At 34.8% G+C, this 11907-nt stretch overlaps 1 protein-coding gene across 1 annotated transcript; it reads left to right on the top strand.

Moving 5' to 3' along the window:
- Positions 1 to 392: 392 nt before the first annotated feature.
- LOC146886163 (zinc finger BED domain-containing protein RICESLEEPER 2-like) lies at positions 393 to 2184 on the top strand. Its single transcript, XM_085673317.1, has 2 exons — positions 393 to 913; positions 1437 to 2184. The coding sequence occupies exons 1-2, from the start codon at positions 393 to 395 to the stop codon at positions 2182 to 2184; spliced, it is 1269 nt and encodes a 422-aa protein (XP_085529443.1).
- The last annotated feature ends 9723 nt before the right edge of the window (positions 2185 to 11907 follow it).

Here is an 11907-nt window from a genome sequence, read left to right as displayed (position 1 = left end):
TTGATTCTCTCTCCCTTGTTCTCTGTTTTATTATTTTGTAAAGAAGGATTCCATACTTTCTCCATTGCAGGCGATACATCCGTCTTCCCCAAGCTTTTAAACCCCAGAATTTACAACATACAACTTCTACTAGAATCAAAGTCTTTAAGTTAATTCTTTTAATCAGAGTACATGATGCATTGAACTAATTCAATTCACTATAGGCTTTCAGGTATTAATCATAGCTTTACAGAAGCTCACATATCTCGTTGTAAGGCACCCAAAAGTTTATTTGTATAAGACATAACTTCTCAAAAACAAGAAAGCATTGTTTTTTTATTTGTAGCAAGGTAAGACTATCATCTTCTAGCTTTAGTGGTTCCCAAACCCTCAGTAATTATCACACGAATCAGATGGATTTTACATTGCTAGAAACCGTCGAAACTCTCACACCAGCTACTTTTGGGATTGATCCTTTACCTCCTTGTATGGCTACATCATCAACTGAGCATAGTAAAGGTCGGTCAAATGTGTGGGGGCATTTTACCAAACAAAAACCTTATTCTGAGAAGAAGGCTAAATGCAATTATTGTGCTGATTTGATTAAATATTTGGCTGGAACAAATGGGATGGGGAATCATTTCATAAGATGCAAGGAAAATCCTAATAGAGAAGCATTCAAAAGGCAAAAACTATCATCATCAACTAAAAAAGAGGCTAGTGTTGGCCCTTCACCAACTATTTCTAAGTTTGAGCAAAATGCATCTCGAATGAAGTTGGTGAAGGTGTTTGTGAAGTCCGAGCTTCCTTTTCGATTTATGGAAGATGAAGATTTTCGTGACTTTGTACGGTCCTTGCAGCCACGGTTTGAGGTCTCATCCCGCACTACATTGAGGCGTGAAATGTGGGAACTCTATGAAGAGGAAAAAGCAAAGTTGATTTTTTTTTATCAAAGTAGTGTGGGAGGGTTTGCTTAACTACACATATGGACTTCAATCCAAAACCTAAACTACATGAGTTTAACAACTCACTTTATTGATGATGATTGGAAGCTTCATAAAAAAATTTGAATTTTTCTCAAATAACACGTCATTCAGGGGAGCTCATTGCTAAACATGTTGAGGCTTGTTTGAATAACTAGAGTTAAAGCAATTCCTTAGTATCATTGTGGATAATGCTACAGCAAATGATGTTGGGGTCTAATACCTCAAAAGAAGGATGTTATCATGGAATTGTCTTATCTTAAAGGGAGAATATGTTCATATGCGTTGTTGCGCACATATATTAAGTTTGATTGTGAAGGATGGGTTAAAAGAGATAAAAGGTTCAATTTCAAAAATTTGAAGTGTAGTTAAATATGTGAAATCTTCTCCAGCTAGATTTGCTAGATTCAAGGCTTGTGTTGAACAAGAGGGAATTTCTTATAAAGGTCTTGTTTGCCTTGATGTTGAAACCAGATGGAATTCAACTTATCTAATGTTAGAGGCAAGCTTGAAGTACAAAGATGCCTTTGTCTTGCTAGATATGCAAGATAAGAAATTTTGTGCTGAAATGGCCAAAAGTAGTGGTGTTCCATTAGAAGAGGATTGGGAATATGCAAGGTTTGTTCTACCATTCTTAAAGATGTTTTATGACTTTACCATGCGCATTTCTGGTTCTTCTTATGTCACTAGTCATATGTATATGAAGGAGGTGTTTGGAATTGGTAAAAAGATTCGACAATATTCTGAGAGTAGTGATGTGAGCATAAGATCGATGGCAATGAGGATGAAGGCTAAGTATGACAAATATTGGGGAAATCCCAATGGAATTAATATCTTATTATTGATTACTATTGTGCTTGACCCTAAGAGTAAGTTGGATTTTGTTAATTACTTCATTGACTATATATTTGAATCTAGCATGGCCAGTGGATTGAAATCAAAATTATTGTCATCTTTAAAAACACTTTATGATCAATATCAAGGGGTTGAGGAGGGTTCTCAAAGTAGCCAACAAGAATCCCAACTAGATGATGAAGATGATGATCCTCATGGCATGAGTTTCTACCTAAGAGCTACAAGACGTAGATTTGATTATATATCAGAGCTTGATAAATATTTGAGAGAGGATCCTGAACCTTATACAAAGTCAGTTGAGCTTGATGTTTTACATTGGTGGAAGGTTAACTCAACTAGATTTCCTATTCTTGCAAACATGGCTTGAGAAGTGTTAGCCATTCCTATCTCTACCGTAGCATCAAAGTGTGCATTCAGTATAGGAGGAAGGGTGGTTAGTCCTTATCGTAGTTGCTTAACGCCTAAAATAGTGGAAGTACTTGTTTGCACACAAGATTGGTTAAGAGGAACACCTTTCTCTATACTTTTTTATGAGGATCCTAAAGAGCTTGATGAATTTGAGCAAGGTGAGTTTATATGAAAACTTTATATACTTTTTAGTTGATATTTTTAAATTTATTTTAAGTTTTCAAAAATGATGAAATATATTTTTTTTTGTAGATATTGTAAGACCTGGGAAAAATTAGAGTAAAGGGAGACAGATGAAAAAAAATTAATGATTTGATTAATATTGTTGATTTATTTAATTTAATTAGGTTATTAAATTATGAAATAATAATTATTTAAGTGATGTAATATTTTAAATTTTAATATTATATGTAATGTTGAGAATATATGTATATAATTAAGTTTGCGCATTATAAAATGGAAAAGTAATTGGCTTCTTGATTGGAGAATGTATGGGTGTGGTACTTGGGTTCGATCTTGGCTGTGTTCATTTAGAGGTTTTAATTATTTTATTTTTCAATTATGGCGGATGTACAATATACGTTTATAATTTATTCGTGCATATTATATAATGAGTAAGCATCTGATATAGTGGTTGATGTATATCTGTAGTGTGGCATTGTACGTGAGTTCGAACCCTGCTGGCCCATAATATGTAATACTATGTTTATTTTTCCCACTCCTTAATGCTTTGGGGCCCACAAAACTCCATGCAACATTCTGTTTTTATTTTCAAAAATTTGTTGATGTTAGATGAAGATAATAAAAGAGTGAGGTTTTAATTTTATAAAATCTTAACCAACCATTTGAGAATAAAATAAGGATTTTAGGTTAAATGTTAGGGTTCTTTAGAGAGTTGGAAAAACGGGTATTTTGTGAGGATTGATAGATGTGGATTGAAGGCATATCTAAGTGCATAGAATGATGAAGAGTCTCGTGTTGTTCTCGTTTGTTTTCATGTGCTTGCTAGTTGATGGAATGGTGATGGATATTGCCTTGTGTGGTGTTCTGAAACCGTGAATCTATCATGTTGTTGAATATTTTTCTTTTATATTATGCCTTGAATGAATGGGGTGTAAGTGCATGGGTAAAACGAAAGCTTTAGAGAGTGTAAGGAGTGGTGTAGTGATATGGTTAGTGTTGTGCACGTACCTTTCTCTGTTATCTCATTTCAAGTTTTCCTTCAGTTGAGTGCAGCGTTCCATGGGGTGGTAGCGTCACATGAGTATGGGTTATGTAGTAAACCCTTGTTTTTCATAGCATGGTGGTTGAAAAAGGGGCGCAGCTTTTAGGGTTCTGTTTTCGTCTTTTGGTGTATGTTGGGGCTTGCATTTTTCCATTCTCATTTGTTGCCATAGCGTCATACCTCTGGTGCAGGTTACTATGTTTTCTCTTTATTCCTTTTAGTTTGGTAACATGTGTGTTATGGTTAGTAAAACCGTGAAGTAGGGATTGGTGCAGTGCAAGTTTTTTTATTTGAAGGTTAGATAATCTTGGGTCACAAAGCCTATCTAATTTTCTTCATGTTTTGGTGCAGATCGTACGGGTTCTTTAGCAACTCTCTTTTCATGTTGTATTTGGTTCAACTTTGTTGTTCTCTTTCTTCTCCCTTTCTATTCTATCTCACTTTGCTGCCACACTAAGTGTATAGTTTATTATTTTCACGTAATGCATGGGATATGCATTTGTTTCCTTTGCTTTTCTCTTTTACGGAAAAATAGGTGCAGTAGGTTCTCTTAGAAGTAGATTGGTTTCTTAATTCTCTCTTATCACATGGTTACTTTGTTTGATTGGTGGAGGCCCACATGTATTTTCTCTCACCTTGTATGTTTGAATGAAGACCACATACATTGATTTTCTCACACCTTGGTTTCTTTCTTGTCATTTTTACGTTGCAGCACTTCTTTCTACCAATCTACTATATATCTAAGAAATTCTTAATATAGGTAAATTACTGAATTGGACATCTTAACTTACTGACACGTGTCTCAGATAGAGGGTATTTTCGTCTTCTGGGTTTTTTTTCCCGTTGAAAGCATTAATTGTTGATTGATGGTTGCTGACAGACGGAAGCTTCTTCTTCAAGGCATTGCATTTGGCAGAGGCATTTCAATTTTTCTTCTTCCGTTAGCTTTGTTCAAAAACATATTGCGTTTCTTTTTTCTTCTTCTTCGACACTTCATTGCATCTTCTTTCTTCTTCTTCATAGCAACGTAAGTTTAATTTTTTTTTGGTTGTTTATTTTTGTTGGTTGATGGTTGTTTCTTCTTCTTCTTCTTTTTCTTCTTCTTTCTTCTTCTTATACTGTTTATTTTTTATTTTTTTGTGATTATTGTTGTTGAAGGTTTGCAGAAGCTGTTTTCTTCTTCATACCAATGTAAGTTTTAATTTTTATTTTGGCTGTTTATTTTTGTTGGTTGATGGTTGTTTCTTCTTCTTCTTCTTCTTATGCTTTCTTCTGCTTTCTTCTTCTTCTGTTGTTTATTTTTTATTTTTTTTTTATTTTTTGTTGTTGAAGGTTTGCAGAAGCTGTTTACTTCTTCATACCAACATAAGCCTCCTTCTTCCTTTTTTTTTTATTTTTTTGTTCTTACGTTAGCTTTGTTCGAACAGATATTTGCTTTCTTTTTTCTTCTTCTTTGAGTTCATTGCATGTTCTTTGTTCTTCTTTATCTTTCTTCTTCTTCGTACCAACATTTGTTTAAGTTTAAAAAATTTTTGTTCGTGTTTTTTATTTTTTTGTGATTTTTGTTTTTGAAGGTTTGCAGAAGCCGTTTTCGTTATAGTTATTTTTTTATCATTTTTTTATAATTTTTTGTTGTTGTTGTTGCTCTTCTTTTTTTTTGTTCTTCTTCTTACTCGGTGCACAACTTTTATTTTCTTATAAAGCTCGAAGATATAATTTTTGTTGTGTTTATGTTGTGGTAGAAAAGGTTGATAATTTTTAGGTATAATTAGTCGCAATGTACCCAGTTTCGTCCCAATGTGTCTAAATGGTACCCGCTTTTTACTTTGCATCTACTTAGTACTCAAATTAGTTAATTTGCATCAATATGGTCCCTTTTCGTTAACTCCATTAAATAAGATAACGTTTGACCTGTTAAGTGAGAAAAAATGTTATGACGTGGCACGAGAGTAGTGTGTGATGTGGAACAGTGCAGCGTAAGAGGAAATTGAAAAGAAAAAAAAGGCACGAATTGGGAACAAAATAGAATAGGGGTTTTCTGGAGTTAGGGTTTACGAAATTTGGGCCATTTCATGCATTGTGGACAAAATTGAAGGTGTAATTGACATCAAATTGGCAGCTATTTGGGATTGCAGGTGCACAAACCATTTGATTTTGTCGTTGATTGCATTATTTGTTGTTGGGATGGTGGGGTTTAAGGTTAGTGGTTGAATGTTGTGCGTGGTTTAATTTAATGGTGTTTTGGGTATTCTGAAGGAGATGAGTTATGCCAATGTGAAGGAGATGTGGTATTCCACCCACGACCCAGATATAGAACCAGAGAAGAAACGTTGTGGTTATGTGACCCACACGAACAAGACGACCACGAATGACTAAAATCATGCGACATTTCCCACTTCACTCGCCACCTTACCCCTGCAACAAATCAGCTTTCCGACGAAAAAATGAAGAAGAAGATGAAGATAGGAATGGGAAATTAGGGTTTTTGAATGGGGACAATCAATTCAAATAGGGCATGACATATTATCCACAAATTGCCACTATACAATTATTTTCATTGACACGTATCCGTTCTGCAATGCCACATCACTGATCTGTCACTACTACAGTTTTGACTTTTTAACTCGCTCTTTATGCCTCGGTTGTACAGCAAACGAGGCGTATAAACACGCGGTGGCAATTTTGAAATTTTTCAACCTTTAATGCCTCAGTTATTTCAATACCCGAGGCAAAAACTTACATTATGCCTCGGTTCACTCAAACTCGAGGCCTAATGTCTGTCAATATTTTTAATTCTCCCGTCATTTTTAATTTTTCAATTAAACGAAAAGGGTTTTGTCTCGGTTGTTTAAGACCCGAGGCATAAACTTCACACTGCTTTGATTTTATTTGCACTGCAGGAAGGTGGAAAGTTTAGGTTAAATAAACCAAAATCAACCACAATCCTCGTCTTCCTCTCTGCACCGCATTCTTCCTCATTTTCTCTAACACTTCAAACTTTCTTTCTCTCCATCTCCAAAATCAAACCCAATCATTTCCAAAGTTTCAAACTTTCTTTCTCTCCAACATCTCAAATTCAACATCCAATCTCAAAGGTAAGATCTTTCAATGAGGGACGTTGCGGTAGCGTCGCTGGCCATCTGACGCGCCACCACCATTGCGCACACTGACGTCGTGGAGACATGGCAGAAGCAGAGGGACTTTGGTTCGCCGGTGCTGCTCGTCGCTGCACCACAGACGACAAACGCATGCCACCACACGTAGTGAGGGACTCTGGTTCGCTGGTGCTGCTCGTCGCCTTTGGTTCGCCTTCATTGTCGTCTTCGTTCAAAGTTCCGACGCCATCATCCTTCGTTCGAAGGATAGCGTTTTTGTCGAACAGGCATGAGGCGCAGAACAGTGAGGTGTTTGGGATTTATTTGGTGAGACCAGATGGGAGTGGGTTGCAGAGGGTGGAAGTGGCTAAAGGGGTGGAGGGTAAGAGGGAGAGGTTGAATCACGTGTGCTTCAATGGGGACGGAGAGTGGCTGTTGTTCACGGCGAACTTGGGTGGCGTGACCGCGGAGCCGATTGGGTTGCCGAACCAGTTTCAGCCGTATGGGGATCTTCCCGACAATGGTGGTCGGGAAGATGAAGATGAGATAATGATGAAAAAAGGGTTCTAAAATGGCCACTGTTTTTGTGCTTTGGGTGCGTGAGTGTTTATGTGTAATAGACATTGAATCTGATAATGGAACTCAGGCAGAAAGGCTGGGTTGTTTTAATTTTTTTTTAATGTCTATATTAGGCCTCGGTTATTCTAGAACCGAGGCAGTAATGATTGAATATGCCTCAGGTGTAAATCGAGGCAGAAAGGTAACATTTTTTACCTCGACAATATATACCTCGGGTCTTAAACTGGGGCCAAAAGACTAAAATAATCGCGGCAGAAACTCTTTCCTGCACTAGTGTGTTAACGGCGTTTCTGAAAACTTAACGGGATGGACCACATTGATGCAAATTAACTAATTTGGGTACTAAGTAGATGCAAAGTTAAAAGCGGGTATCATTTAGACACATTGGGACGAAACTGGGTACGTTGCGACTAATTATACCTAATTTTTATTTAGAAATTGTTGAATATAATTTGTTCATGTGTTTTGTTATTTTGAAGTTGTATAGTTTTTTTTCCTGTAAAGCAGTTGACCTATTTTATTTTTATGTATTAGATGGCAAGGAAATTTGATATGATCAAGGATATTGATGGAAAAAGGGAGACTTTGAAACTTGCTGTCCGAATTGTGGATCTGTGGTTTGTTGAGTCATGGGATTCCAAACGAAATATGGAGATGATTCTGACAGATCAAAAGGTAATGTATGATTGTATTGTCATTGTATCATTGTATTGTCTATGTGTATATATTTGATGTTTATGCATGATTATGCTGGTCAGGGTGATGTTATCCCTGCTATGATTAAGAAGGAAGACATTGCTACGTGGGAAGACAAGCTAAAGGAGGGAAAAAGTTATATAATGCATAACTTCAAAATTCATAACAACAGAGCTCAATATAGAGTTTGTGACCACCCTTTTAAGCTATTGTTTATTGGAGAAACGTCTGTATGACGACAACCAATTGCCAGTATTCCTGCAAAAGTTTGGAAGTTCAAGAGTATAAAGGATATCATTGATGGAAACTATTCTGCAGATTGGTTGGTAAGTTTTTTGTCCTTGATTCATATCTGTTTGCTATTTTTTTGTTGTGTTTACTTACTGTTTTGTTTTTCCATTTTAGATGTCATTGGTGTGGTGGATAATGTGGAGGAGAAACCAAGTTCCAAAAATGTTGTCTTTGACCTAAAGGACTTGAGGTACAATTGATTGTAATGTTATTATTTGTCATAGATTAAGTTTATTATTTCATTTTAATGTTGTTTTGAATTTGTTTTTTTTTTTCTATATTGTAGTGGTGCGTCAATTTGTTGCACTCTTTGGGATTCATATTGTATGCGGTTGGTTAGTTATTGGAGGGAAAGTCGTGAAACACCTTATCCGGCTATTATTCTTACTCAGGCAAAGATAAAGGCTACCTCAGGTTTCATTGTATTTCGAAATGTTTGTTACATTTATTAGTCTACATTATTGGAAATTTATTTCAATTATTTTGTATATAGGTCCATGGCCGGTGTCATTGTCTAATTGTTGGAATGGATCGAAGTTGATTTTGGGAGATGATATATCTGAACTGACTGAATTTAGGAAGGAATTTTCAAAGTAATAGTTTTGTATTACGACTATGTTATTCTATAACTCTTTGTATTTGATAAGTACTAACTAATGTTTATTGTGTAGAACTACTGCTTATGAAATTTTCGAGGAGGGAAGCCAATATAGTGGATCTTCCCAGATTAGTCATGTTGATAGGTTTATGTATAAAACTATTGTTAAGAGTGTTTCAGAGATCCTGACTATGATAGAGGTACTTTTGATTTTGTATACTTTTATAATTGATTTTTGTTATTATTAATCTTTCTTTTATTGTTCTAGGAGATTTCATGTGTTACTGTTGCACATACACTTAAATTTAACTTAGGAAATGATGGATGGAGTTACTTGGTTTGTAACTTATGCGCAAAAAGAACATATGAAGTTGGTTCTTTTAAGTGTTTGAATTGTGATGGTTATAATGAGTATCCAAAATGAGGTTAGTAATAGCTGTGTAGTAAAATTATTTTGCTAATTACTAATTAATGCTTAGTAGATTACGTATGTTATAATCTTATTTATGATTCAATATATGTTTTCAGGTACAAACTTGAAATTCAAGTGACCGATGGAAAAAAGGTTGCTAACTTCATGCTTTGGGACCAAGACTACATCAATTTAATTGGTCTTTCTGCTGGTGATTTGCGAAAGAAAATGATCAAGGTTGTACATCTTTACTTTTCCATTAGTAATATAATAGTGGCATAATAATACTCATTTCATTTCATCTTTGTTTTTCAAAATATATTAGGATGGTGAGGAGGATCCTAAGTGTTTTCCGGAGGATCTAGACGTTCTTTTGGGTTGTACTTTGGCTTTCAAGGTCAAGCCACAAGGAAATAACCGACCTGCTTCAGTAATGAGAGTTTCAACTGATCGTGAAATTATAGGTTACATTAGTAGTATTCTTGGACAAATTCAGGTTGTAATTTTAATTGTTGTGTATTGATTATGTCATGTATTTTGAGATGGAACTAAACAAATCAAATTTTGCAGGTAATGGAGATTGTTGAAGCTAAGGAAAATTGTTCTGATGAATTAGAGCTTCATAAGGACAAGTCCATAGTGAGTACTTATTAAATTGGTTGCTTTTATTAATACCCGTTTTGATGTATTGTATGTTTTAATGTATATTGAGTAATGCAAGCAATTGAGGTTGGGAAACGTAGGAGATGTTGACACTGCATCTCCTAGGGATATTATTATGGAAAGCAGAACAGGAAAATTACAAAGAATAAACGAGTTGCACACAAGCTACTTGGGATATCAGTATCCTCTGCTGTTTCCCTATGGTGAAGATGGATATAGGCATGATATTAGTCATTGTGATTCTTTGGCACTGAAACGTAACCGCTTAACAATTAGGGAATGGTTTTGTTTCAGAATTCAAACCCGACAATGTGAGCCAATGACCATTCTTAAATCAAGAAGATTATTCCAACAATTTGTTGTAGATGGATATACAATGATTGAGTCTGAAAGGCTATCATTCATCAAAAACAATCAGTCCAAGCTCAGGGGGTTGACAAATACAGTAACCTCTGTCAACCAAGCAATGATAGCTACACAGAAGCTTCACAAAAAAGAAAACGTTTTGTGCTTCCATCTAGCTTTGTTGGTGGTAGGAGATTTATGGATCAATTATATTTTGATGGGATGGCAATATGTGGTCATGTAGGATTCCTAGATCTTTTTGTAACTTTTACGTGCAATCCAAAATGGCCAGAGATATGTACATCTTGCAACTTTTGGTCTTATATATAATAAGTTATTTACATCTTGTTGCTTTGATATGTACATACTTTAACCACAAATCATGCTTTTTTTATTTTTCTTTATCCTATGAAACTTCGACACGAATTTGGCACTTGCTTCCTCACTTCGGACACACTACAAACACACAACGGATGCGTGCACGATGCAGTGTCTAAAACATTTCTTCAGGCCAGACACAACCTAGTTCATGGACACACCGAAGGAAGAGCAAGAACTAAAACAAACATTCACCCTTGCACAATATTGGTTCAACTTTAAGTTCCTAGTTCGTGTATCCTAGTTCAAGTCTCTTACTTCAGCTCTCGCTCACTCGTTTCAGCCTAGGTCAGAAACTTGGGACCATTTGACTAGGTCAAATGCTTGAGTTTAGAAAAAGTAAACCGTTGTTTAAGGGATACATCTCTAATTACCAGAAAATAAAGTAAGGGTTAAAGTACAAATTTCATAAAGAAAAAAACTATTTAAACAAAATAAAATTATAGTCCACTTCTTATTTTTATGTTATTTTTCAGTTTCCTAAAGAAAAGCATAATTTTATATCTAAACAAAATTATTATTTTAAAACAAAATTTTAACAGTTTTCACAAAACACTTATTTTTATACCAAAAACCATAAATTTATCTAATTATAGAAAATAGAAACTAAACAATACTTAAAAGATAATTTTATTTATTAAAAACATGTACAAATGAAGACTAATTATCAACTCAAAACCTGAGTTCCATTTTGACAATGGACAAATACTACTCCAACTAGGTTATCTAACACACACTTGCTCTTTAATCTCATTCACTTATATGGAGCTCTGAGTTCGCGTGGCTTATGTACCCCCTAATCAAGCATAACATGACAAATATCCTAAAAGAATATTTCTACAATATATTGTTATTATTATTCTCATAATAAATACAACCATAATTGTGATTGCATGATATTATATATTATATTCCCACAAATATAACTGTCAGCATATCATGGCACAAATGCCACAATTATGACGATTAACATGAGTATTTGGAAATAAAAAAATATGATGACTATGCCAATCAACATTATTAGAATATCAATCTCTATTTAAATTTCAAGATCCACCAATGTTTATAAAAGAAGAACATTCTCACAGGAAATATTAGACTATTCCCTCGTCTATTCATATATTATAAACACACATATGTTCTAATTGACTTAAGCGTTGGAGAATCTTCTATGAATGGATCTCCCCTTTACCTGTTCGTGAATGACAGTTCTATCCTTTCACGTTACCTTAGAAGGTTCAAGCTCTTTTTGGTAAGAACAAGTAATATAATTTTGATATTGACTAGAATAAAATATTCAACCATAAAAAAATTTAAAATTGAAACAAAAATTGTCAAATAGCTATACCGTTTAAGCTTTCTTAAGTTATGATACCAACACGTAGATAAAATTAAATTAT

Source organism: Vigna unguiculata, chromosome 5 (genome assembly GCF_037176805.1).
Source record: "Vigna unguiculata cultivar grain cowpea cultivar isolate G323 ecotype 2 chromosome 5, ASM3717680v1, whole genome shotgun sequence".
In the NCBI taxonomy this organism is placed as follows: domain Eukaryota; kingdom Viridiplantae; phylum Streptophyta; class Magnoliopsida; order Fabales; family Fabaceae; genus Vigna; species Vigna unguiculata.
Note: the sequence above shows the minus strand (reverse complement) of the source record. Positions and strands in the feature narration are given on the sequence as shown.

Coding starts and splice junctions, on each gene's coding strand:
- LOC146886163 (XM_085673317.1), top strand. CDS start 393: ATGGATTTTACATTGCTAGAAACCGTCGAAACTCTCACACCAGCTACT. Junction 914..1,436: donor TATGAAGAGGAAAAAGCAAA/GTTGATTTTTTT, acceptor TGTTGAAACCAG/ATGGAATTCAACTTATCTAA.